This window comes from Aphidius gifuensis, linkage group LG5 (assembly GCF_014905175.1).
Source record: "Aphidius gifuensis isolate YNYX2018 linkage group LG5, ASM1490517v1, whole genome shotgun sequence".
In the NCBI taxonomy this organism is placed as follows: domain Eukaryota; kingdom Metazoa; phylum Arthropoda; class Insecta; order Hymenoptera; family Braconidae; genus Aphidius; species Aphidius gifuensis.
In genome coordinates this window covers 948001-974181 of record NC_057792.1, presented here as the reverse complement: position 1 = coordinate 974181, position 26181 = coordinate 948001, and the positions used below count along the sequence as shown (strand labels likewise).

At 24.4% G+C, this 26181-nt stretch overlaps 7 protein-coding genes across 10 annotated transcripts; 6 read left to right on the top strand and 1 right to left on the bottom strand.

The window, feature by feature from the left end:
• The first annotated feature begins 5186 nt into the window (after nucleotides 1–5186).
• Nucleotides 5187–6828, top strand: LOC122856164 (altered inheritance of mitochondria protein 3-like). The gene is made up of 3 exons (XM_044157858.1): nucleotides 5187–5342; nucleotides 5570–5668; nucleotides 5756–6828. Exons 1-3 carry the CDS (start codon nucleotides 5324–5326, stop codon nucleotides 6826–6828), a joined length of 1191 nt encoding a protein of 396 aa, XP_044013793.1. The 5' UTR covers nucleotides 5187–5323.
• A 958-nt stretch (nucleotides 6829–7786) lies between these two features.
• LOC122856163 (uncharacterized threonine-rich GPI-anchored glycoprotein PJ4664.02-like) lies at nucleotides 7787–11967 on the top strand. The gene is made up of 8 exons (XM_044157857.1): nucleotides 7787–7871; nucleotides 7967–8278; nucleotides 8357–9442; nucleotides 9518–10050; nucleotides 10432–10861; nucleotides 11075–11269; nucleotides 11321–11574; nucleotides 11774–11967. Exons 1-8 carry the CDS (start codon nucleotides 7787–7789, stop codon nucleotides 11915–11917), a joined length of 3039 nt encoding a protein of 1012 aa, XP_044013792.1. The 3' UTR covers nucleotides 11918–11967.
• A 489-nt stretch (nucleotides 11968–12456) lies between these two features.
• On the top strand, nucleotides 12457–15351 carry LOC122856670 (probable tyrosyl-DNA phosphodiesterase). The gene is made up of 4 exons (XM_044158427.1): nucleotides 12457–12649; nucleotides 12744–12854; nucleotides 12936–14593; nucleotides 14662–15351. The coding sequence occupies exons 1-4, from the start codon at nucleotides 12619–12621 to the stop codon at nucleotides 14821–14823; spliced, it is 1962 nt and encodes a 653-aa protein (XP_044014362.1). The 5' UTR covers nucleotides 12457–12618; the 3' UTR covers nucleotides 14824–15351.
• A 250-nt stretch (nucleotides 15352–15601) lies between these two features.
• LOC122856669 (protein THEM6) lies at nucleotides 15602–19190 on the top strand. The gene is made up of 5 exons (XM_044158426.1): nucleotides 15602–16189; nucleotides 16468–16836; nucleotides 17100–17314; nucleotides 17863–18045; nucleotides 18216–19190. Exons 2-5 carry the CDS (start codon nucleotides 16680–16682, stop codon nucleotides 18330–18332), a joined length of 672 nt encoding a protein of 223 aa, XP_044014361.1. The 5' UTR covers nucleotides 15602–16189; nucleotides 16468–16679; the 3' UTR covers nucleotides 18333–19190.
• Nucleotides 19191–19310: 120 nt separating this feature from the next.
• Nucleotides 19311–20455, top strand: LOC122856668 (protein THEM6). The gene is made up of 3 exons (XM_044158425.1): nucleotides 19311–19553; nucleotides 19670–19884; nucleotides 19968–20455. The coding sequence occupies exons 1-3, from the start codon at nucleotides 19409–19411 to the stop codon at nucleotides 20202–20204; spliced, it is 597 nt and encodes a 198-aa protein (XP_044014360.1). The 5' UTR covers nucleotides 19311–19408; the 3' UTR covers nucleotides 20205–20455.
• A 151-nt stretch (nucleotides 20456–20606) lies between these two features.
• On the top strand, nucleotides 20607–24616 carry LOC122856666 (tetraspanin-9). Of its 2 annotated transcripts, none has more exons than XM_044158419.1 (5): nucleotides 20607–20810; nucleotides 22516–22622; nucleotides 23094–23285; nucleotides 23364–23546; nucleotides 23638–24616. In XM_044158419.1, the coding sequence occupies exons 2-5, from the start codon at nucleotides 22560–22562 to the stop codon at nucleotides 23971–23973; spliced, it is 774 nt and encodes a 257-aa protein (XP_044014354.1). In that variant the 5' UTR covers nucleotides 20607–20810; nucleotides 22516–22559; the 3' UTR covers nucleotides 23974–24616. The 2 variants fall into 2 exon arrangements, with proteins under 2 accessions (XP_044014354.1, XP_044014355.1); XM_044158420.1 differs by lacking the exon at nucleotides 20607–20810 and adding an exon at nucleotides 22000–22216 and having other exon boundaries at nucleotides 23638–24612.
• On the bottom strand, nucleotides 24592–26176 carry LOC122856667. 3 transcript variants are annotated; one of them, XM_044158421.1, is made up of 4 exons: nucleotides 25849–26176; nucleotides 25555–25653; nucleotides 24760–25158; nucleotides 24592–24690 (listed from the first exon to the last, which is right to left on the bottom strand). In XM_044158421.1, exons 1-4 carry the CDS (start codon nucleotides 26020–26022, stop codon nucleotides 24604–24606), a joined length of 759 nt encoding a protein of 252 aa, XP_044014356.1. In that variant the 5' UTR covers nucleotides 26023–26176; the 3' UTR covers nucleotides 24592–24603. The 3 variants fall into 3 exon arrangements, with proteins under 3 accessions (XP_044014356.1, XP_044014358.1, XP_044014357.1); XM_044158423.1 differs by having other exon boundaries at nucleotides 24792–25158; XM_044158422.1 differs by lacking the exon at nucleotides 25555–25653.
• Between the last annotated feature and the right edge of the window lie 5 nt (nucleotides 26177–26181).

The following is a 26181-nucleotide window of genomic DNA, read 5'->3' as shown; positions in this document are numbered from 1 at the left end:
GAATGGTGGTTTATTACAACTTGAATATTTATGTCCATTTAAATTTTATGGTGATACGTGATGTACCCAACACACACACTGACAAACAGATCAATAAAAAATAAAAAAAATACATATCAAATCAAGTGACCTAGTATTTTAATTTTAATTGAAAAGTGGTTTTGTCTATTCGTTGTATAGTACCACTAAAAATTTGAGTAATATTAAATTTATCCAACAAGCATTAAACTGAAAAGTGTCATCATCAGCAGAGATCAAATGTACAACCACCAATAATTCATGACAAAACTTTAAATGATATATTACTGTTAAATATATTCATCAAATTCAAGGACAAAAATATTTGATGTTTATTAAATTTTCAATTGACATTTTTATTAGTCAAATTATTTTCTATAATTTATCGATATTATAATCCAATAAATACGCGAAATTTTTTATTATTTTTCAATTTTATAACAATAAAATAACAATAACAGAATCAATTAATTTTTTAATTATAAAATTTACTTGGAAAATGGGAAAAAAAAATTAAATCAAAATTTTAATGTATTTAGTAAATTAAACAACAAATTAAATGTTTAAATTAATTTTTTTAGATTTTTTTTAAAATATTATTTATAAAATAATTAATAATCGTTTAATTAATTTATTATTTTTAGAAAATATTAATAAAAAAGCTCAAAATAATACCAAAATTATAAGAAAAAAAAATCAACAATTCACAATAAAAAACAAATTAAATTATTTCAAAATTTTAATTCATTTGTAAAAAAAAAATAACAATAATTAAATATTTTAATTGAATTATAAATATCCAAATAATTTAATTTATAAATATTGATAAAAAAGAAAAAGAAAAATTTAAAAAACACAAAAGAGAGTGCCGACCTGGCTAGACAAGATTAATTAAAAAATTTTTAAATATTTTTTTTTTTAAATCACACGACAATAGCTCAACAATAAAGTCGATAGGTCGAGTTTCAACGAGCTGTGATGTTTGTTCTAGTGGCCTATACTTGATACAACGTATAACTCAATCGAGTCCAAACTGGGGTTGCATTAATTTTTGACCTCAATTTATTCTCAACCACAAGTACAAATTTACCGATATGAAAATCCATATATACTACATCATCAATGAACCATCTATTTTAAGTTATTTTTATTTATTCATTTTTTTTTTCTTTTTATAATTTATAACAGTGTTAGTTACCTCATCACTAAATACCAACCACCAATGAATTTATTTTTTTTTTTGCTTTACACACTGTCATTGTACTTGGTACTTTGAAAATCAATTCAAGATTGTGGTTGTGTACTAATAGACCAAGCTAGCAAAAAATAATTTCAAAAAAAAAGGAGAATGATATCATCAGTCTATTGAAAACATCAAAAACATCAAAGACAAGTTTGGGGCCAATTTGACTGATGATGATAGATAGATATCATTGCATCAGTAATGCTGATCAACATCATTCAACACATCATTCATCATTGGCCTTTGATTACATTCCAGCATCAAAAAAATATAAATTAAATAAACAGATAGACAGGATATGATCTATCATTAAACATGTATTTTAAAAATCATTATAATGCAAAAATTTCTGATATGCTGCAAATAATTATGGCTATTTTCAGATATATCTTTGATGATTTTTTACTTTTTTTTTTAGGTCAATATGAGTGTTGATACAACGACAATTGCTTTGGGATAAATTTATATTTATCTAATTCATTTTTTTTTTTTTTATTTTCCATTTAATGGCTTTTATTTTTCAAAGCAATAGACTTTTTTTTTTTTAGCACGTTTTTATTTAGGTCAATAAATAAAAGAATGTTTAGATTTACTGGAAATTTAAAAAAAAAAAAAAATTTAGTAGATAGTAATTTTATAATTTTTATTTCGATTACAAATTGGGCAATTAATTTTCTATAAAAGTTGGTAAATAAATACCGAAACTTTTTGTATAATAAAGCGGTTTTATTTATTTTTTTTCTTTTAGTCTTTTAGGCTATTTATAAGAGGAGAAAATTTTTCGATAACTTCATTGCGACTTTTATTTTTGAGCTTGTGGAAGTATGTCGGTCAAGTGAACTTTGAAATATACTAAATAGTCACATCAAGTTTTTTTTAATTTCTTTTAACTTCAGGTAGAGTTGAAAAATAAATAAAATTAATTGTAATTATAGTAGATTGGTTCAAGTAATTTTTAGCCGCAACATTATTTAATTAAAAAAAAATTAATAATAAATTAAATTAAAAAAAAATAATGATTATTCAATTTTCCTGTAAATTTTTGTGGTTTTGAATAAATTTTTTAATTGTTTCTTTTCTTGAGTTAAAATCCACAAATTAATTTAGGAATAGTGAATGTAGTACAACGTGTGCAGTGTAAATTCAAAACTTGATTTATGCAAATTTTAAAATTACTGGTAGATGAATTGAGTGACAGAAAATTTATATAAAGGACAATATTCATCTTCAATTTATGCACATCTATGATAAACTTTATTTGCGTTTTAGTAAACTTTGATTATTAAATTTGTGCTAATAACAATTAAATTATTATCAAAAGTTTTACATTATTTCGATTAATTATTATCGAAAAAAAATAATGAATAAACGTAAAAAAATAATTAAAATATTTTCTAATAATAAAACTATTTTTAAAAATATCATCACCAAATAAAATGAGCAATTAATTTTATGATTTAATGACTGTGTATCTATATATATTATTAAAAACAAATAATAATTATTAAAAAAAAAAAAAAAAACCCAGATAAAGAAATTAACATTTTTTTAATGATTTAAAAATTATTATTTCAAGTTTTATCTCATTCATAAAATAATAACAATTTAAATATAAAAAAATTCTTGAATAATTAATATGTAAATTAAAAAAATAATAATTCTTTTTTTTTATTATTTAAATTAATTATTTAAAAATAATAATTTTATGAATATTTAAATTAAAATGAAATTAGATTTTTTAATAATAAATGATTAAATAAATACGAGGACATTGTTATCATAAAAAAAATTAGAAAAAAAAATTTTCATATGAAAAGAGAAATTAATAGGTTGCTCATGAGAATAATAGTGTGTATCTCAATGCTGATTGCACTTTGGAAATTAGTGAAACATATATATCCTCGTTGCTATGATACCATTGGATAAATTTTGTCAAGTGTATCTAATTGCAAGAACACTTATGTCTCTACTTTCAAAATGATTATTGTTTAAGAAATAAAATTTTTATATATAATTAAAAATAAAATCAATAGTTAAAATTGAAAGTACTTGTTATAAAAATAAATAATAAATTTGATAAAAAGTTTATTGAACTTTGTTCATATATAAAGTTTGAAAAAATAAAATTCAAGTAATATTGCGAGGATCGACCTTAATACATTTGATGAAAATAATCCCGCGAAAATTGGAGCTATAAAAAAACTTTTTGATACTATTTTTAATAAAAATATATATATTTAATTAAATATATTTTAAATTTATAAAAAACTTTAATTTTCTATTTAAAAGTAATTTCATTTTTTTAATTATATTTACTTGAATAAATGACATGAAAAAATAAAAATAATGAAATTTGTTTTGCTACTGACAGACAGGGTAAGAATAAAAATAATGTAAATTTTTTTTTATTTAAAAATTAGCCCTTGGCAATGTCAGTTATCCTTAAACATGGGGGATGATAAAAAAAACATGTTTTTTTTTTTCTAAAAAATACCCTTGTTATTTTTTATTTATTTTTTGTTTGTATTTTATCAACCGAGATAAATATTTTTATGTTTTGAAAGATAAATATTATATTTTAAAATAGTTTATATATATTTTTTGTAATAATTTAACAATTTGTAGAAATAAATTTACAATGAGAAAAAAAAAATACTTACATTTACTTGGTGACATTTCTCGTTTACAATCGTTCTTCAATATCTCTTTAAATTCTCCAGATAAATTTTGATATTTTTCCAGTCTTTAACCAGCCACTGAACAGAAAAAAAAATTAAAATTAAATAAACAATAATTATCCGTATAAAAAAAATCACAAACCACGATATAAAAATTGAAAAAAAAATATTCTAAATAATTTTTAAACTACGAAATACAAGTAAAATGTAAATTAAATTTTAGAAAAAAAAGAGAGAAAAAAAAATTATCATCACATGGAAATGATGATAAAAAATTGTGAAATTTTTTAAAATTATTATTTTTTAATATTTACTTAATCGTTTTACAGGAAAATATTTTTTATTATATTTTTTTTTTACGTGGTTTTATAGAAAGTTTGATTCAAAGTGTACGCGATGCCGGCTGGGCGGAGACTGAGGCATCGCGACGCTCATCGTCTCTCCTACCCTTGCTAAGCTATTTTCTTTTTTATTTTCTTTTGGATATTTTTATTTTGTACTTTATATGTACATGTACCTGCACGCGCTTAAACCAACCCCCTGACGAATTTTTATCATTTTATTTTCAACCCACATGACCCATCTATTTTATTCTCTCCACTTTTATTCTTCATTTGATTTATTTTTTTGAGTCTTCTAGCTAAATTGGCGTAATTTTCTCTAGTGTAGGGTTAAACACGTCAATTCTTTCTGATACAAAAAAAATATCTTCTCTTTTCCCTTTTTTTTTTTAATTAATAATTATGAATTTTTAAGTTGAAATTTACTTGGTGAAATTTTCTTTTTTCTTTTTTTATTTGTCAATCTTAATTAATTAATTAATAATAAATAAATAAATTATTTTTATCATTAATATTTATTTATAATTATTAATAATTATATTTATCATGTTGTTGTAATAACTATATAACATTTCAAATAATTTTTAATTATCTAAAAATAAAAAGAAAAAAGAAATGAAAATTCAATTAAATTTCACGACACAGTAAATTATAAATATACAAAAAAAATTGTTCATAAATGTTTATTAATAATTAATAAATAGTAAAAATTAACTATAATTTAATTATAATTTTTCTTTTTGTTTTTTTAAATTTGAATCTTTTTTTATGTCGATAAAAAAGGAGATTACTTTTTCACATTAATACACGTGGTTGTCGCTAGGTTTTGTTTTTTTTTCCCTCTTTTTTATCATTTTTTATTAATTGTTTATTGTTTGTTTTTTTTTTTTTTCATGGGATGTTTGATGTATCAAAGAAAAAAAATAAAATAAAAGACAAATGAAAAATTGTTGTTGCAAAGGATGAACGCAGTTACATTGTAACATATAGCTTCTAAAAATTTTATATGCTTTTGGCTTTACCCAGTGCAAAATTAACTAAACATGGATTCATTAAATCAAGGTATGTTAAAAAATAAAATGTTAACCCTGTTGTTGTTATTCATTTATTAATTAATTGAAGAATGTGATATAAAAAACGACCAACAAAAAATAAAATACTATACTGAACCAGTGGCCTAATGACACAATGACATTGTGCTGCTTTTTTTTTCTCTTTTGTTGACAAATTAAATTGTTTGTTAATATTTAAATAATTATCAACAATAATGTATGTTGTTATTGTTGCAGATAAAGGTAGAATAATTAGACACAAAACTCTTTGTCGACACAAGGAAAAATGTTACAGAAAAAATCCAGATCATCTGGCTGAATTTTCACATCCTCATTGTGAGTATAAAAATATGTTGTTAAATAAATAACATGTCAATTAATTAACAAACAGATTAATAATGAATTAATGTTTGTTTTTTTTAGTGGAGGATATACTAGAAGGACAGTTGGATGTTGAAAATCCAGTTTTACCTCGATATCTTTCATTTCAATGTGACAGATCACTTGTTGAAATCCAAATAAAAATACTTCAGAAAGTATTAAAAAGAGAACGAGATTCTTCATCATCATCATCATCATCTCAACCAGTTCAACAAGTGACATCTCCAGTACAACGTCATGTTCCATTGTCTCTGCCATTGGCACCACCATCATCACCAGCTTTAGCAAGCATTGACTTGACTCTGGATGATTCAGACAAGGAGGAAGAAATTGGAATATCAAAAAAACGTTTACCAAGTCCAACAAGTGTTCAAGAATCAAAAAGTAAATTTGAATCAAGTCCTAAAAGATCAAGACAAGATATACTATCTCCAAATTATTCAGTCAGGCAACAACTTCAACAAGATAAATATCAACAACCATCAACAAGTTATAATAATGTTCAAAAATCACCAATCATACCTGAGCCACCTAAAATAGAACCGAGACAAAATGATTATTCACAACCATCAACATCTGGTAGATCAAATTATCAATTATCACCAAGTCCTCGAGTACAAAATTATAATACTCAAAAATCACCATCAGTTAGAGCACTACTTCAAATGGAAGCTGAACAACATGACGATTTACAATCAACAAAATTAAATAATTATCAAGCAAATAGTCCACGTACACATCAAAAAACATCATCAACTCATCAACCGAATAATTTACACAAACAAAATAATTATGATGAACAAAAAAAGACTTCTAGTTCACAAAATTCTTGTGGTAATAATTTACCAGTTTCTCAATCACCTAAACCATCTGGATCTAATCAAAATAATTTACAACCATCACCATTAACAGCCAGATCACGTCAAAATAATACAGATCAACAATTGTATAAAAGAAAATTAAATTATCAACAAGATTCTAATGCAAATAAATCATCTCAACAATCAACATCTTCTCATGATAATTCACAAGCATTTGCATCATCAACACCAATAAAAAAACCATCTCAGGATAATTCACAAGCATCAACATCATCATCAATATTTCTCCACTAAAAATGATGATTCATCAGATGTACCAGCATTTCCAATACCATATGATGTACCACTTACACAACATGAATTTGACGATGAAGTATTTGTTAATGATATTTTTAATAAGTAAAAAAAAAAATATTTAATTGTTAAAATGATTATTTTTTGACTGATTAGTTTATTTTTTTTGTCTTGACTTTTTTATACGTGGATTCATCATTTTGATAATGGTTTGAAAATAATCCAGTTTATTAGTAAATTGCTTACTTTTTTTCAGTTACCAATGATATTTTATAAATTTATTTTAATGTATTTTTAATATGAAAATGCACGAAAAATATTTATATTTTGATAACAAATAATAAAATAATTGAAAAAAAAAAAAAAAAAGAGTTGTGTTTTTTATTATTTGTAAAAATTCAAATTGTTTTTGTTGTTTTTTGGTGTTTATTTCAGGACCAAGTAGTTTTGTATATTAAAATAATATTCGAAATGCTTTTGATTAATTTTATATGAATAAAAAAAAAATAGAATCAATGATGAATTAATTTATAAAAAATAAAAAAATGGACGTAACATGTTGGAAAATAAAATAGCAAGATGAATATAATTTTACCTTTTGATAGTCCAGCATTTTCAGGAAAATTTTATCCATCAGGTAGAGAGTTTTCATGGCAAATTTCACTTGAAAAACTTTGGAGCACTTTGGAGCTTGTCATCTCCAACAAAAGGCACACACAATTTAGCTCACAACCACTCACAACAACCGTTAGACACCGAAGGTCAACAACACTCGTTTACCGCCAAAAAATAAAACACATGCACAAACACAAATAAATCTGCGCAAGCGTACACAAAAAAAAAGAAAAATAATAACCTCAAAAAATAATAATAATATTATCAAAAATAATTTGTTTATCTCTTGTTTAGCTGTGTTGCTGATTTAATTAAATGTTAATTATTGATAAAAAAAAATAGAATGAATGATAAACCAATCTGTCCTGACAGTGTTGACTGTGAGGTCATAGAAGAAAATCATTTTAAACAATTGTCTCATCCACATTGTAAGTGAAAAAAAAAATATACTTAATTTTTTTTTTGGCAACTAATTTTAATTCAAGATTGTTGATTATTTATTTATAATTTTAAATTTTTACAGTGGACGAGGTGTTGAAAGGACGACTAGAAGAAGACGTAACTTTCCATTATGTTTTGCAATTTAAACCAAAAGTTAGATTTTTGAGATATGATCAATTGGTTGTTCTTCAAAAAGTACTTCTTGAAGAGAAAGCAGCTTCTGAGCGTAAACAATTGACAATAACAACACAACATTTAAATACTGAAAATAAAATTAATAATCAAGTAAAACCAACAAGTTCACAAAATGTTGGTACATTGCCAAAGGTACTTTATAGAGATATTAGAACTCTAAATGTCAATAAAACAATTGTAGAAAAAAATTTAGCTGCAAGTTCAAATAAATCTTCAATGCAACAAAATTCATTTATCAATAATAATTCAGTGTCAAAGTTGAATTTTAAAAATTTAGTGGTCAATCCAACTACATCTTCAGTGCAACAAAATTCAACTGTCAATAATAATTTAGTGACAAAGCAACATGTTAAAACTCCAGTTGTAAATAATAATGCAACCACAATGCAACAAATTTCAACTGTCAATAACAATTTAGGGTCAAAGTTAAATTTTAAAACTTTAGTTGCAAATACAACTGCATCATCAATGCCACAACATGTAACTTACACAAAATATTTAGTTACAATGCCACCTGCTAAAACTCCAGTTACAAGTACAATTACATCTCAAATGCAACAAAATTCAACTTTAAATAATAATTTAGTGACAAATCAACATGTTAAAAGACCAGTTGCAAATAATAATACATCTCCAATGCAACAAAATTCAACTATCAATAAAACTTTAGTTACAAAGCCACATGGTAATACTTTAGTTGTAATTACAACTGCATCTCCAATGCCACAACCACAACATGCAACTTACGTAACAAATTCAGTTACAAAGCCACATGTTAATACTCAAGTTGTAAGTACAGCTCCATCTTCAATGCCACAACATGTAACTTATATAAAAACTTTAGTTACAAAGCCACATGGTAATACTCTAGTTGTAATTACAACTGCATCTCCAATGCCACAACCACAACATGTAACTTACGTAACAAATTCAATTACAAAGCCACATATTAATACTCAAGTTGTAAGTACACCTTCATCTCCAATGACACAACGTGTAACTTACGTAACAAATCCAGTTACAAAGCCACATGTTAATACTCAAGTTGTAAGTACAACTCCATCTTCAATGCCACAACATGTAACTTATACAAAAACTTTAGTTACAAAGCCACATGTTAATACGCCAGCTGGAATGAGAACAATTAAATTGAACAATCAAAATTTCATTACAAATAATTCAACAAATTCAACTGGAAATATAAAACCAATTGTTTTTACTACAGGTGTAAATAATAATTTGACAAAAGTTTCAAGCTACAAAGTGACACAAAATAATACTCCAACTCCAAGTGTTTCAGAATTATCAAAACATTCAAATGCTATTGTTTTAAAAAATAATACACCTGTTACGATGAATCAATGTGTCCCAAAATTAAATATTTCATCTGCAGGTGATTATTATAAAAAGAAAAAAAATCAATCAACAATTTTAACAGCTAAAATTAACAATAAACCAACGTTACAAGGAAATAAAATTCAAACCAAACCATCAAATACTCAAGTATCCAAATTTGTCAATAATACTGCTACTTTACCAATTAAACAATTGATTGTTCATCAGCCAACAAATAAAAATAATCAAAAACTTACAGTTCTATCCTCAAAATCAAGAATAAGCAATGATTCAACATCGTACAAGACTCCAGTTAATTCATCAGCTCAACAAATTTATATTTCTAATCAAAACACGATGTACAAACTAACACCACAAATGTCGACAAGTAAAGTTAACAAAAAATCACTTGGTTCTCCAATAACAACAACAATTAATTCAACATCTTACAATACTCCAGTTAATTCATCAATTAAACGAGCAAGACCAACAACTTCCACAACAACAACAAGTAAAGTTGTTAAGAAACCACTTAATTCTCCAATAACAACAACAACTGATTCAACATCTTACAACACTCCAGTTAATTCATTAAACAATCAACCAATACCATCAACTTCATCCTTGACTTATGAAGTTAATAAAAAACCACTTGATCTTCCAATATTAACAACAATTGATGACGAAATTCCAAAAAAATCATTCAACAATTATTCAATAGGAAAATCAAACAATTCAATTAAAAATAGCTCAACAATATCACCAACTTCAAACAAACGTCCATCAGATTCTTCAACAAATTTTGAATCAAAAAAACTCAAACAAAATACTGATAATAATTCAATAACTGAAGATAATTATCTTGATTGTTTATTACGTAAATTTGATGATTGTTCAACTCAAAATGATCGTGAAAATATTCGCCTAGAGGCAATAAATCAAATGTCCAATTTTGGATCTTCAATATTAAATTTACAACCACATGGAAAATTTATTGATAAATACAATAATTCATCACCATATTATTTTTTTTATTCATCAATTTATAATAATAAAAATACTTGGAATAAAAAAAACACAATAACATTTCCAGAAATACTTGATTCAAGTCTTGGACAAATACAATCAAGTTTTCATATAACATCATTGTTAAATACAAAATGGTTAAGACAACAGTATCTTTTAGCTGCTCAAAAAAATGATTGTTTTATTATTTACGATGAAATTGATAATTACGATGAAATACCAAATAATATAAAGACTCTAAAAATTAAATTACCAATTGGTAAACATAATTCAAAAATATCTATATTAAATTATGATAATGGAGCAAGAATTGTCATGCTGACTGGTAGTCTTAATCCACATGATTGGTTGAATAATTCACAGGGTGTTTGGATATCACCAAACTTGCCATATTTACCAGCAGGAACAAATCCATCAATTGGTGAATCAAAGACTGGCTTTAAAGCTGATTTCATGAATTATTTACGAGCATATAAAAATAAAAAAATTGAAAGTTTATTAAAATTAATAGTTAGACTTGATTTTTCATGTATTGATGTTTTTTTTATATCATCTGTACCTGGTACCCATAGTTCAAGTGTTAATAATCAATGGGGTATCAATAAAGTATCAGAATTATTAAAAAAACATTCAGCTAAAATTGAAAATGAATATACAATTTGTCCAGTTATTGCTCAAACATCTGTTGCTAATAATTTAAAGTCAATTGAAAGTGACTGGTTTCATCAAGAAATCATTCCAAAATTAACAAATGATAAAATAATGACAGAGATAATAACACCAACACCATTATTTAAATTTATTTATCCAACAATAAATAATTATAAAAGTTCATTTGATGCTAAAGATGATATTAATAATTGTAGTTTTGATAATTTAAATTTTGATGATAAACAAGAATGGCTAAAGGCTTATATGTATCAGTGGATATCAATTGATAAACAAGCAAATGATGCTATGCCAAGTATTAATTCTTACACAAAATTATTATCAGGATTTAAAGAAATTCCATGGTTCATTTTAACAAGTCATAATTTGAGCAAAGGTGCCTGGGGTTATTGTAAAAATCCTAATGATAGTACAACGACAATTTTAAATTACGAAGCTGGTATTATTTTCTTTCCAAAATTTTTGGTAATTTACATTTTTATTTATTTATTTATTAACTTGCCATTTTTATTATTTTGTTTATTTATTTTTTGAGTAATTTATTATTTCATTTTTTAATTAATTGATTAACTTGTTTATTAATTTTCACTGTTAATATATTTTTTTTTAATTTTATTGTTGTTATATTGTTTATATTTTTTATATTGTTTTTGTTTTGTTTTAGATTTCAAAAGACACATTCCCACTTGTTGAACCAAATGAATATGGAACACCAGCATTTACATTGCCATATGAACTTCCTCTTACACCATATGGGCCTGATGATAAGCCATATGTCACTGATTACATTAGTACTATTGGAAAGTAAATACTTGGGTATTTAATTATTATAAAAAGATAGTGTAATTATTGACAAATGTATTATTTATGTAACAAGGCTTTTTTTATTTTATAAAATGGTCTCATGATTATGTCGATCATAATCAACATCTTTACATTTATTAATCAAATTATTATAATACATTCTTTTGTAAGCTTAAAAAATTATTATGTTTAATATTTTTACAATGAAGCATTAATAAATTTTTTATCATTATTATCCTGCGTTTTTTAGCTTAATTAAACTAAAAATTAAAATTTTTTTTTTAACTGATTAAATGTATTGATAAAATTTGAATAATTAAAATAACTTTTTTAATAAATAAAATTTTGAAAAAAAAAATGTTAAAGTTTAACAATTAAATTTTTTTATTATAATAAAATTATTAACAATAATAAAAAATACGTACAAATAAACGCGCCTTTTTTTTTATCAAGAGAAGGAGGAGAAATTATCTGCGATTTGATTGGTACTTGAAGCTCCTTTGTGTTTATTGAGGGGAACAGAGGGGAAATTTTTTTTTTTTTTATCAATAATAATAATAACTGCAACTAGACAATGGAAACCGTTGCAAAATCGTGAATAAAATTATTTTAATCTAGCAAATAATAACTATCTATTGTGTATATAATTAAAATAGCTGATAAATTGTGAAAAAAATAAAAGCAAAAGTAATTAAAAAAAACAAGATGGATAATCCATCAACAGATTCACCCCCAGGTTTGTTGTGCAATATGCAAATTTAACCTCTATTAATTTAGTGTGGTTATAATTATTTGTTAATTATTAATTATTTTTTAAAATATTTAAATAGAAATCAAAGAGGAAGAACCAAAAGTTCAAGAAAAAACCAATAATTGTCGTTATAATCGTCGATGTCGTAATTCACATCCAATTCATTTGAAGGAATTGTCTCATCCTCATTGTAAGTACAATTAATTTATTATTAAATAAAAACCTTATCAAGTCGTTGTAATTAATTATTTTTTTTTTATATAATTTCAAGTGGAAGAATTATTAAAAGATAAAATCCATAAAGATGTAGACTTCAATGAATTGTTACCAGAAAATTGTAAAGACAAAGGATTAATGATCAAACAACTACAACAATTACAAGTAATTCTTCGTGAAAAATATGCTGCTCCACCAACTCCACCAGAATCAGAAGCCACAAGTCCAGTTGATTCAATTGTTGACTCAACAAAATCATTATCCATCAAAGATTCTGATGATGCATCAACTATAACCAAGCTCATATCAACACTACCAACATTGGAAAATCCAAGTTTCAAATTATCATCATTTAAACGTTTGATAAAATTAAATTCAGAAGTAACACTAGAAGCTGAATGGAAAAAAACTTTAATAAATAGCTATGAAAATTGTGAAAGCCAAGAAGAACGAGATAAAATTCGTATTGTTGCTATTGATAAAATGAAAGCAGCTGGTACAGAAACAGGTCATTTAAAAATACCAGGTGAATTTAAAATTAAGTATGACATTGCAAAGCCATACTTTATGTTCTTTTCAACAATTGAAGAATCATCAGCAACATGGGAACAACTAAACTCAATAACATTTCCAGAAATACTAGATAAAAGTTTTGGAGTTATTTTAAAAAGTTTACATATTAATTATAAAGTTGATACAGCTTGGTTAAAATGGCAGTATGTTCTTGCTGGACAAAAATTTAATAGTCTAGTATTTTACAGTGAATTATTTGACGTTGAAAATATATCAAAATCAATTGATATCGAGTACATACAACCATCAACAAAAAGTGGTCTTCATCATTCAAAAATAAGTGTATTACTTTATGATGATGGTGCAAGAATAATCATGCCAAGTTGTAATCTTTATGAGTTTGATTGGAAAAATCGTACTCAATTAATTTGGATATCACCACATTTGTATTATTTATCTGACAATAAAAAATCAACAGATGGTGATTCAAAAACTGGATTTAAAAAAGACTTTATAAATTACATGAAAGAATATAAAAATCATAAATTGCATGATTGGATTGATGTATTGTCAAAGCTTGATTATTCATCGATAAATGTTTTTTTTGTTGCTTCAGTACCTGGTCATTATAAAGATCAAAAATATAATAATAGCATTGAACGTTGGGGATTATTAAAATTATCAAAGCTATTAAAAAATCACGTTAAATTAACAGATGATTCAGAAAAATGGCCAATTGTTGTACAGACATCTAGCATTGGCTCATTTGGTAAAAGTTTTGATGAGTATCTTGGACTTGAAGTGTTACCATGTTTATCAAGTTGTGATAAAAATGATAAAAGTAAAAGACCAGATTTAAAATACATATATCCAACTAAAAAAAATTATGATGATAGCTATGAACGTAAAACATTGACAAGTCCAAATCCATATTGTAGTGATGTACATGAAAAACAAAAAGATTGGCTTAATGGTCATTTGTACGAGTGGAAATCTGATGGAATTGAAAGAAATAAAACAATGCCACATGGTAAATGCTACACAAGATTATCACCAGATTGTAAAAATATATCTTGGTTTTTTTTTACAAGTGCTAATCTTAGCAAATCAGCATGGGGACAATATTGGTATGGTTATGATGCAAAAATTAGAACCATTAATAATTATGAAGCTGGAATATTATTTATACCAAAATTTTTGGTAAGTTTAAATTGATTTAAAATTGTAATTTATTAAATTATTTATTTTGTTATTTTATTTTTATTTAGACTGAAGAAAATACTTTTCCAATTGGTGATAAAAATGAAAATGGTACACCACCATTTCCACTTCCATATGATGTACCACTTACACCATATGAAACTGATGATGAGCCATTTGTCAGAGAGTATCTTGACGTTATTGCATCACAAGAAAAACCAGCTGAATAATCTGGAATTATCATGAGTACTTTTTTCGTTATCATTTTATTCAAGACATTTTTTTTCTTCATTCATAATCTATATTATTTGCTACTTTTTGTTTATACAATTATTAAAATATTAGTCGTATATATGCGTACTTGTGAGTTGAATATATATCAGCTTAAAATTTCTGAATAATTTTTTTTCTTATTGCTCAAGTTATTCAATTGGCAGGATTTAAATTACACGGTAATTTTATATTGTTGACTTGATAATATCTGCTGTTTATTTCAAGTTGTAATTTGTATTTTTATTATTATTTTACAAGCTCAATTCACAAGTTGACTCTTTTATTTCTTCGTGTTAAAAAAAAACGTGAGTTTAATAATTCATTTGTCTCTTGAAAGTAACACTACTTTGTTAAAAAATAAAAAAATAAAAAGCATCACACTGGTTTGTGTATACATATGTAAAATAAAAATTACTAATGAATCATTTGTTAGATCATTAAACAACAATGAAAAGTTTCACAATAATGATACAAAAAAAAAACAATATGATTATAATTAAAAATCAATATTCAAACGTTAATTTAATTTTGATTTGTCTCGTTGATGATCAATAGACTTGTATGACACAGCTGATCATTAATCAGTTAATTAAAAATAAAAATAAAAATATGATTAGTCAATAATTAAGAATAGTAAATAGAAATTTTTTTAAATGACGTCAATTTTATGTTGGAAAAACTAATTCTCCCACTATTTATTTTATTATTTATCTATTTTTTCTTCAACAAGAATATCAGTGTTGATATTGAGCCAACAACGTTCGCGCAGGTCCGTAATTTTATCTCCGTCGCGACGCCCAACGTCACTAGCCTCTCTAACAATTTCAGTCTGTTAAAAATTCTCAAACCGACTGTATCAAATTCTTCTTCCATCAAAATTCTTCAAATAAAAAAAAAACATTTCTCCATATCGATCGTTCTCCCACTTAAAATTACTTCCATCTACATAAAAAAAAATAATAATAATTTGTTTTAAATATTGTGATTTACTAGTGTATTAATTTTTTGTTAAATAATTTTTTTTTTTTATTATAAATTAAGTATTGATATTGTTGATAAAAAATACTAACTTGTTATTCAAATGAGACCCTGGGAATTTACGTTGAAGTCATTGACAACTTCCCCATGTAATTTAAATTTATTCAAATCAGTACGTCATTAGGATTAGAAGGTTTTTTTTTTATTCAAATTTTTTCCAAGTGTATTTTTTTTTTTTTACTTAAAATCATGGTGAGGGAATTTTATATTTGAATTGATGTATGAAGACACTTGGGAAGAGAAGACTGGACCAGGTCAAATGTATTTTTTCGACGGAATGTGATGGTAGGTACCCTCGAAATTTGTGTTGCTCGGTCACTTTCACCTTCATACAAGGAATCAACAAATACAGCTGAATTTTATTTAAAAAAAAATATCTAATACGACATAATACTTGTGTAATTCAAAGTGGTAACAAGTTAACTGTGTCAAATAAAATTCAGGTGTATAAAATATTTATTTTAAAATAAATTCTCAATTACTATCAGTGCGTTGATTCGATCATTAAAATTGACCTATATATTTTTTTAAATTTAACTAATTAATTTTGTTTATTTATTCAGGTTAATAATATATTAATAAAATTGAAGAAATATTTTATTTAATTGTTAATGGTGATAATGCCGGCATCACCTGGTGGTAATACAAATGGAAAATACATCAAGTCAACTGGAAAGAAAATCAATAACTTCCTCGTGTATTTTTTTTAGCTGAACAAAAAAAATAATAATAATTTGAATATTATTTTTTAAAAATTATAATATTAAATTTAACAATGTTTACATGTTGGGTACTTGCTGGTGCACTTGGTGCTGTATTATTTTTATATTCACTAATTGATGTGCATTATTTTCTTCGTATGTTTTTTACTGTTATATTTGCAAAATTTTGTAAAAAACCAGCACATATTTTGGATGAAACAACAATTTATGGTGAGTGTATTTTTTTTGTTGAAATATTGATTTATTTACTTGGCAATTATTATTTGAAGCCTTATTTATTTTTCTGTATGTCAAGACCTTGACACATGTATTTCGGAAGTAGTGGACTCTCACACTTTATTATACTCGTAAAATCAATGCCCTAAATTTGCTTTTATGTGTATTTAAAATGAAAAAATTCTAATCTCGCTAAGTCAATGTACCAGTATGTTATTTATTCATGATTCATCATCGTTTTTTTTTTTCTTTTTTAGGACTTTGTACGTTGAATGATATTGACACACTTTTGTATCACATGAACAATGCGAGATATCTTCGGGAACTTGACTTTGCACGTGCTGATTTTTATGAAAGAACTAGTCTTTATCGGGAAATTTGTTCCCAGGGTAATGGAGTTGTTCAGGGTGCTGCAACAATAAGATACAGAAGATTTTTAAAACCATTTACAATGTACAAAGTAACATCAAAGGTAATAAAAATTTTTAAACTATTTTTTAAAAAAATATAGAAATTTGCTTTCTTATCAAAGATAAGAAACAAGTTTTACAGGAAATTTTATGTCACTAGATATTTCGAAAAATAAAAAAATAGTATTTTATATTGCTTTGTTGAAACAATATACAAAGAAAAAAAAAATAATAGTGACAATAAAATTACGATATTTTCTGATGAGCAGAATAAATTTATTATTTTTTTTTTTTTGCATATTTATGGTGCTCTCAATGACCATTGCATTGTTGATTAAAAATTCAAACATAAAATAAATATTAAATATACATTTTGTTGTTATTTATATTTTTGCAAAATTAATTTTAACCTTGCATTAAATAAATGATTTTTTCTTGATTTGAGTCCTTGATAGCATTTTGATTATTACTTGGTTTTTCTTGATCTTTGAACCATGTTAATCAAATGATTTTCTTACGTAACAAAGTATTAATTTAAAAAAATTATAAAATAAATTTTACAATTTAAAATTGGCGAATTTAATTGAGGTGTTTAATTTTTTATTTACAGATTATTTGTTGGGACAGTGAATCAATATTTATGGAGCACAAATTAATAACACCATATGATAATTTTGTAAGAGCCATTGCAATATGTCGTCAACGAGTATTAAATTGCAATGCTGAGGCAGTAATGGCTGCATTACTTGAACGTGGAGTTAAACAGAATGGAACTGTTGATGGAATAACACAGGTAATATCATAAATAACAACACTAAATAAAATAAAAAAATAATCAATATACATTTGACCTAGTTTAACAATTGCTAATGTCAAATTAATTTAATAAATAATTTATTTCTTAGTAAAATTGTATTTAAATACACTTTTTTATATTTGTTTTTCTATTTTTTTTAATTCAAGGTGACACACGTAAGACCTCAGATGACAGAGGAAGTTGCTAAATGGCTTGAAAGCAATGACATATCTTCTGCAAATCTTCGAGGTCCTCAAAACGTACAAGTCATCACGACAAATTAATTATCAAATAATTAATTGTGGTTTGAAAAAATAATAAATATATCTAATAAAATATAGGAAAAAGTAAATAAAAAAATTAAAAATATTATAATCAAATTTATAAATATTATTACAAGTGGAAAATGATAAAACAAAAACTCAGGATTTCCTGTTATAAAGTATTATTTTTATGTATTAAAAAAAAAATTAAATTTATTGCACGTTGAGTATTTTTAATTTAAACAAAAAAAAGTAAACTATTGTTATGATAATTTTTTAATTTATATCATTTTTTATTTTTTGCTTTCAAAGAATTTTCATTAAATGAAAAATTTACCAGTAAGCATTTAAAATTCATTGTCAATTTTTTATGAACAATTTAGACAATTTTTTATGATTTTTTTTTAATTGTTAAGTTAATTGTTGTGTATATACGTCCATGTTAATTATAAGTACAGATAAATGTATCTAAAATTATAATAATTAATTGAAGCTTCTAAAGCAGACACATTTTTAAAAAACTAGAATTTTTTAAATCTCTTTTATCTAAATAATCATGACTTTTAAAAATTTATTTTCATCAAGTTTTATAACGTATGACATTGATTAAATAATTAAATAATTATACAAAAAATTTATAAAGCCATCTGATTATAAAATCAACAAAAGCCATTTATTGTTTTTATGCTAAATAGAGTTCATAAATATTCCATCAAAGTTCATGATCTTTTTCAAATACACACTCTTCAAAAAAAAAAAAAACAGCAACTTTTTTTGTAAACTAATTTAATAAAATATTAAAATACTAAACAACAAATAAATATTTATTATAATTTATAACTATATTTCAATTTAAATAATAATATTATTGATTCGAAATTTTAGTGTATTATATTTTTTTTATGATATTTTTCGATTGTAGAAAACCAGTTTAATATTCCCCCGGGCGAATGTATTACTGTGGTGGGGATTATAAAAATAATCATATTGAAACGGTGAATAAACTCTCCATAACAGTGTTTCTTCAATCCAAGTTGTATCAACCTCGTGTCTAACAAAAAAAAACAATTAAAAAAATTAACTAAAATTATTCAACAATGGTTTGTGCTTGTACTGCAGTGATTGTTGCAATTCTTTATGTATTATTCGACGTTAATTATTTTCTAAGAATTGCATTTACAATTTTATGGGGTCGTTTATTCCAAAAGAAGATAAAAATTTTTGATAAAACAACAATTTACGGTATTTAAATATAAATTAAATTATTATTTGTAAATTTTTAAATAGCTTTTATCATTGTTTAAACAATGCTGCATTATTTAGCATAATAATAATTTATTAATATTAAAAATTTACAGGTTTTTGTACAACTCAAGATGTTGATATATTTTTGAAACACATGAATAATGCAAGATACCTGAGAGAGCTTGATTTTGCAAGATTTCATTACTATGACAGAAGTGGAATTTACGATGAAATAAGTAAATTAGGTGGTGGTGCTGTTCAAGGTGCATCATCAACAAGATATCGTCGTGCATTGGGAATATTAAATCCTTACAAAGTAACAACTCAGGTAAATTAAAAAAAATAAATTAACTAATTATCTAATAGTAATAATAGTAATAATAAAAATAATAAAAATAATAAATATTTCAGTTAATTTACTGGGATGATAAAAATTTTTATCTTGAGCATGAATTTATAACTTTAAGTGATAATTTCATTCGTGCTGTTGTGTTGAGTAAACAAAGTGTAACTGGTCTCAAAGTACCGGTATCTGATATCATTGCCAAGGTTGAACCCGGTGCAAAACGACCAGAACTCACCAAGGAACTTAGCCTTTGGCTGGACTCAATGGAAGAATCATCGAAAAAATTAAAAAAACAAAAATAATATACATGTCTACTTAAAAAATAACAAAAAAATAATGTTAATATTATTTAAATTTTATACAAAATGTATTTATTTTATTGTTAATATTTATCATTAAATATTTAAATGATATTTTTTCTGTAAATTTATACATAATGACTCGTGAAATTTACTGTTAAATTTTAATTCATTTTTTATTTCTTCTTTCTGATTAAAATGATAATTATAATCAATGTTTTTTTAATTAAAAAAAAATTTCTATTATTATTATTTAAAAGTTGTTTATAATTTTTTGGAGATGGCGCTACAATGCTGGATGATGATGAGGCTGCTTGATCAACCGGTTGATGATGAATCCGAAGGCGCGCGCCAGTGTCGTCTTTCATTTGAACATGATGATAAAAAAAAATAAATAAAATAAATACACACTCAACAAGTTGTTGTACACTGTACTACTTTATTGGATTTATTGTTATTCAACCCGCGGGTCTTTCAGTCAGTCCTCCGGGTCTCACTGATGCGCTTCAACACCTCGTATTATCACATCATCAATCATCATTAAGCAACAATATTTAATTATTATTTAGCTTTTTTTTAAACATCAAAATATCATCAATAATCATCGGGGTAAGTCATTTGATATTTTAATTTTATATTCAATTTTTCATTTTACTTTTTATATCACAAACTGATTTCTTATCTTAATTTATTACCTTAAATTAAACAAAGATTTTTATTATTTTTAATATAAACAAAATATATGTACAGAATTTTTTTTTTTATTGTATCAATTGTTTAATTTGTTGAATTTGTTGAATTTTTAATTTAAAAAATATATTTTTTTTATAATTAATTCATAAATAAAAGTGGAATTTATTTTTTTACTATTTTTAATGAGATTTAAAACAGCTGTAATGATAAAACAAACAAATGAGATTAGTGACATTAATTTTTATAGTCAAAGTAATGATTCTTTTTTTTTTTTTTATGATTGAATTTCATTTGGCCTCAGTTTGTTATGTTGAAAATAAGGTCTTACTCATAATGCCATGTACGTGATGTTTAAAAGGGTCTTTTTCATCAAAACAAACTCTCTGCATATTAATATAAATTTTAAATAAAAATACTCCAAAGAGTACCGTTGTTTTATTTATTTATTTTAAACCGCAAATAAATTAAACTACAAAATAAAAAAAAAATAACAAAACATTCTTTTATTTAAAATTGTTATTCACAAGTTTTATTTTACAAAAAAAAAATCATATTACCATTTTAAAAATTTCACAATGATATTTTTTAGAAATACCTACTTGCAATAAATGCAAATATTTTTTAAAATTATTTTCTCTACAAGCTATCTTATATAACACATTAACACCTCAAAAAAAAAAAAATCATAATAGTAATAAAAATTTTTAAAAACCATCGAAATTATAATTATTTTACTAGAAGAAATATTTTTTTGTTTTTTATTATTTTAAATTTACGTTGTGGATTTATTTTTTAATTATAAAATTTATTTATTGGATGAGAAAGGGTTAAAAATTATGTGGGAATAATTTTTTTAAATAAATGACCAAGTGGGACGCATTTAATTTGCAACGAGATATATTCGATATAAATCGGGTCGAATGATATATGTATATTTTTTTTTAGAGGCGTGTAACTATGTGGGGGAATCATAGATGATTGCAAATTGCTCACAATTGGCAGGAAGTCTGAGGGTTTCCCCTCTCATGAATTTTGTTACAATTTAAAACTCACGAGTTATTTTGTTTTTTTATTTTTCATATTTAAATTAATTTTTATATTATATTTTTTTTTTGTAGAGTAATTATTTTACTTGTCATTGCGAATTGCGACTACTGTTGTTTTGAAAATAAAAAATAAAAATTAATGACCTGTAGGATTTTTCTAGCGGTGTCTAAGATTGTCACAAATGAATAAATACAATTTTTAAATTTTTACGGCTGCTGGTATTTATACCGTTATGAGACCTGGAAGACTTCATGATCAAGAGCTACACACTCAAAGTGAGAGGCCAACGGAATACATCAGCTGATCAAATAACAATTTTATTTTTTTCAAATTTTAATTAGTATATTTTGCAAGACATAGAAATTTTCTCTTTTTTAAATATATTATTTATATTACTGCATGTTTTATAAACAAATCGTTTATCAAAGTGTTTAATAATTATTTTAATTCATTTTATAAAATGTCAAATGTAATGATCAATTTGTCTTATTTATTTATTTATTTTTATATAATATTATTTTGAATAATTGATGGGTTATTATTTACTAAATATTTTTGTCATTTTATTTTATAGATAAATACGAGACAAATCATTGCTGAAAAAACACCAAGGTCATCATGGGTCGAACAGGATACACGTGCATTAGGCACGTATTTTGTTCACTTCATGTATTAATCTGGGTAAGTTTTTAATTTAAAAAACAAATCACGTTTACAATGTAAATTTTATTTCTATTTGTAATCTATTTTTTCAAGTAAAATGTCAAATTATTATTCAAATATTATTTCTAAATATATATCACGTATGAATTAATTAATAAACAATAGAAAAAAAATTTTTTCCAATATTTTTTATTCGAAATTTCGAAAAATAAATTTTATTTCGATATAGTAATTTATTTATTTTTTTTTTTCACTTAATAATTCAAGTGAAAGATTAATTAATTTTTTAATTGTTATTACAACAATATAAATTACATATTAATTAATTATTAAACAATAGTAAAAAAAATTTCGAATTTCGAAATTTCGATTTCTATAAATTACAAAAAAAATATATCTACAATAAATTTTTTTTTTCTTCAATTATAATTCGTTGAATTTAATTTCAATTAATAATAAATATTTTAATTTTTTTTTGTCATTTTTTAGCTATGTGCATGTGGTGTCCTTGGTGCTGGTCTTTGGTTACGTCTTGCATACTCTGGTTATGCCTCATTAGTACCAAAATATAGTTTCGCATCAGCAGATACAATACTACTAGCTGGTGGTTGTCTAACATTTATTATAACATTTTTTGGATGTTGTGGAGCATGGTTTCAATCAAGATTTATGCTGATAACAGTGAGCATTAAAAAATAGAAATAAAATACTAAATTTTATCAAACAAAAACAACATAATTAAATAAATAAAAAATTTAGTATTTCAGTTTGGTGATAATGATGTTCTTAGCTGAGTTCATGATGGGTGCATTGGCATTTGTTTTTAGAGAACACTTAACAAGAAGTCTCAAGGAAGAATTGCTCTTTGGCATTCAAAGCCATTATAACATCACGAGAGAACCAGGCACATTACCAGCCGTCTGGGATAGTATTCATCGTGAGGTAAATTTAAATAAAATATAAATTTATTATCATGATAAATATTAAATGTTTATTCATGTAAAAGTTTTATTTATTTATTTATTATTATTAGTTTCACTGCTGTGGTGTCAGAGACTACACTGACTGGTTTCAAATATCAGCATGGCCAAATGATGATCGAGTACCTGATTCATGCTGTATCAAACGTGAAAGATACTGTGGACGTCTTGATCCAGATGGACATAATAAAGAATTATGGTACAAGGATGGATGTGCACAAGCAATACAAATTTGGTTTGTAACACGACTTCATATTGTTGGTAGTGTTGGTTTAGGTGTTGGATTTTTACAATTATTTGGTCTTGTTGCTAGTATGATATTATTTTGTACAGTTAAACACAAAAGATCATCACACACTTATAAAAGTTATGATACAACAACGACATAGGAACACGCGTGGATCCCAGCATATGGGATCCACGATAGTTCAATTATTCAAGAAACAATTACTTGATTTTTTTTAATTTAAATAAAACGAAATAACGAATAAATATTTTATCAATTTTTTAAAAATATAACTCGATGAATTTTTCAGAGTAATAATTTTTATATTAATATGATAATTGATTTATCAATTTAATGAATTTAGTATGTAATATTTAAAATATCAACTGCATGATTTTTATTATTATAAATATTTAAATTTATTATTTTTAAGTAGATAAATTTTAATTTAATATATATTTTTTTCTTTTAGACTTTTTAAATCTTTTGCAATATTTAAAATATTTTTTTTTTGACAACGTCAAGTTAATCCAAAGTTGAATTTAAAAAGCCATTATATTTCCTTGTAAATGTAATTAAATAATTTAAGTAATAAATTAAAATGTATGAATGAATACTATTAATCTTAGTGAAAATAAAAATAGAATAAGGAAAGACGTAAAAAAAAAAATAATATAATAAATGATAATGACCACAGTAATATATATTAAAAAAAAAAAAAAAATGTATTTATTACAATCAACAGACTACTTTGTTAATGTAGTTTTTATTATTTAATAACAATAAAATATTTTTATTCTAATCCTATGAGCTTACCACCAACTTGATTCAATGCTGATGTTAAATTACGTGATGAATTTTTGACAGCTCTAGCTGGAAGCTGTAATAGAAAAATAAAAAATTATATATAATTAAATTAAATAATTATAAATAAGCTGGTAAAACTCACATCAATAATTTTATTTATAATATTACTGAGACCTTCAAAACCATTAACAAGTGCTCTCCCAACTCCAATAAATTTATCACCAGAATTACCATATTTTTCATCATCAGATATACGATCAACAAGTGGTTTTGGCTTTAAAAAATTTTCAAATATTCCTTCAATTGGTTTATTTTTTCTAACTTCCAATAATGATTGTCCATTTTCATTTTCTAAACGTACTGTTTCACGTGTTTTTGGTGGTAAAAAATCATCCAATGGACCAGTGTGAACTGGTGTTGATATTGTCGTTGATAATTCTGGGCTACGTTTTTTTGTTTTTGATGCATTTCTTGCATACTCCCTTGCCTCTCTCGCTGCTATCACTGCAATGACTTTATTTGATGCATCACTTGCTATTTCCTAGAAATATAAATAACAAGAATAACAACAACAAAAACAAAAAAACAATATAATAAAAAAAATAACAATGGTGGTTCCTGGTACAGTGACTTTAACTATTTCGTAATTATACTTTTGTTTTTTTGTATGCAAAGCATTCATGAAACTTTCCAACCATCATTATAAATAAATTTCTTTTTTATAAAATATAAATAATTTTTAAATTATCATTAACTATTTGTGATTGTCGTTTACCTCGACATAGAAATAATTTTTTTATCAAAATAATTAAATATGTATAAAAAAAACCAATTGAATTTATTTATTTATCAGTTATTATAATTATTTATAATTTTTTTATTATAATTTAATTGAGAAAAAAATTTAAAAAAAAAATATTTAATTTTGATAAGTTACCTCCGCACGCTCAGTAATGACGTTTCTAGCCATCATTGCAAAATTGACTAATCTGCCTCTGCCGATTCTTAGTGCATCCACAACTTGGCCTAAACGATCCTAAACAATCCAGTGGGCACTTGAATTTTTTTTTTTTTTTTTTTAATCAATTATAGAAAGAAAAAAAAATATTAAATATTTAAATTTTCTAATTTTTCTATTTGAGATTTGATACTGAGTTGATGATATGAAAATATAGTATTAGTTCAAGTGTAGATATATTTATATGGCAAAAAAAAAATAAGAAGAAATTACCATTGCACGTTCCCATTTAGTTGGTTTATCTGAAACCGGTTTAATGTTGTTACTGTCCAAAATTTCTTTGGGAGTATTGAGTGTTAATTTTGTTGACTCTTCAGTGGGTCTTGATGATACTTGATGACTCAAGATATGTAAAATCATGATGAATAAACAAATTTTAAATAACATCTTGAATTAATTATGTAATGATATTTAATATTATCGGTATTTATTGATGAATCAGGTTGTTGTTGTTGTTTGATATGATATGGTTAATTAATACAATGTAAATAAATATAAACAGACACAATCACAATGTTAAGCGTATGGCAGCTGAAGACAAACTAA

Excerpts from the sequence above, each read along its gene's own strand:
- LOC122856164 (XM_044157858.1), top strand. Across the intron at positions 5,669-5,755 it reads TGAATTTTCACATCCTCATT|TGGAGGATATACTAGAAGGA; the intron begins GTGAGTATAAAA and ends TGTTTTTTTTAG.
- LOC122856163 (XM_044157857.1), top strand. The coding sequence starts at position 7,787 with ATGAATGATAAACCAATCTGTCCTGACAGTGTTGACTGTGAGGTCATA. Across the intron at positions 10,051-10,431 it reads CTTCATCCTTGACTTATGAA|CCATATTATTTTTTTTATTC; the intron begins GTTAATAAAAAA and ends AATAATTCATCA. Across the intron at positions 11,575-11,773 it reads TTTTCTTTCCAAAATTTTTG|ATTTCAAAAGACACATTCCC; the intron begins GTAATTTACATT and ends GTTTTGTTTTAG.
- LOC122856670 (XM_044158427.1), top strand. The coding sequence starts at position 12,619 with ATGGATAATCCATCAACAGATTCACCCCCAG. Across the intron at positions 12,650-12,743 it reads ATCAACAGATTCACCCCCAG|AAATCAAAGAGGAAGAACCA; the intron begins GTTTGTTGTGCA and ends ATATTTAAATAG. Across the intron at positions 12,855-12,935 it reads GGAATTGTCTCATCCTCATT|TGGAAGAATTATTAAAAGAT; the intron begins GTAAGTACAATT and ends TATAATTTCAAG.
- LOC122856669 (XM_044158426.1), top strand. The coding sequence starts at position 16,680 with ATGTTTACATGTTGGGTACTTGCTGGTGCACTTGGTGCTGTATTATTT. Across the intron at positions 16,837-17,099 it reads GGATGAAACAACAATTTATG|GACTTTGTACGTTGAATGAT; the intron begins GTGAGTGTATTT and ends TTTCTTTTTTAG. Across the intron at positions 18,046-18,215 it reads CTGTTGATGGAATAACACAG|GTGACACACGTAAGACCTCA; the intron begins GTAATATCATAA and ends TTTTAATTCAAG.
- LOC122856668 (XM_044158425.1), top strand. The coding sequence starts at position 19,409 with ATGGTTTGTGCTTGTACTGCAGTGATTGTTGCAATTCTTTATGTATTA. Across the intron at positions 19,554-19,669 it reads TGATAAAACAACAATTTACG|GTTTTTGTACAACTCAAGAT; the intron begins GTATTTAAATAT and ends AAAAATTTACAG. Across the intron at positions 19,885-19,967 it reads CTTACAAAGTAACAACTCAG|TTAATTTACTGGGATGATAA; the intron begins GTAAATTAAAAA and ends TAAATATTTCAG.
- LOC122856666 (XM_044158419.1), top strand. The coding sequence starts at position 22,560 with ATGGGTCGAACAGGATACACGTGCATTAGGCACGTATTTTGTTCACTT. Across the intron at positions 22,623-23,093 it reads CACTTCATGTATTAATCTGG|CTATGTGCATGTGGTGTCCT; the intron begins GTAAGTTTTTAA and ends GTCATTTTTTAG. Across the intron at positions 23,547-23,637 it reads GGGATAGTATTCATCGTGAG|TTTCACTGCTGTGGTGTCAG; the intron begins GTAAATTTAAAT and ends TATTATTATTAG.
- LOC122856667 (XM_044158421.1), bottom strand. The coding sequence starts at position 26,022 with ATGTTATTTAAAATTTGTTTATTCATCATGATTTTACATATCTTGAGT. Across the intron at positions 25,654-25,848 it reads CTAAATGGGAACGTGCAATG|GATCGTTTAGGCCAAGTTGT; the intron begins GTAATTTCTTCT and ends TGGATTGTTTAG. Across the intron at positions 25,159-25,554 it reads TCATTACTGAGCGTGCGGAG|GAAATAGCAAGTGATGCATC; the intron begins GTAACTTATCAA and ends TTATATTTCTAG.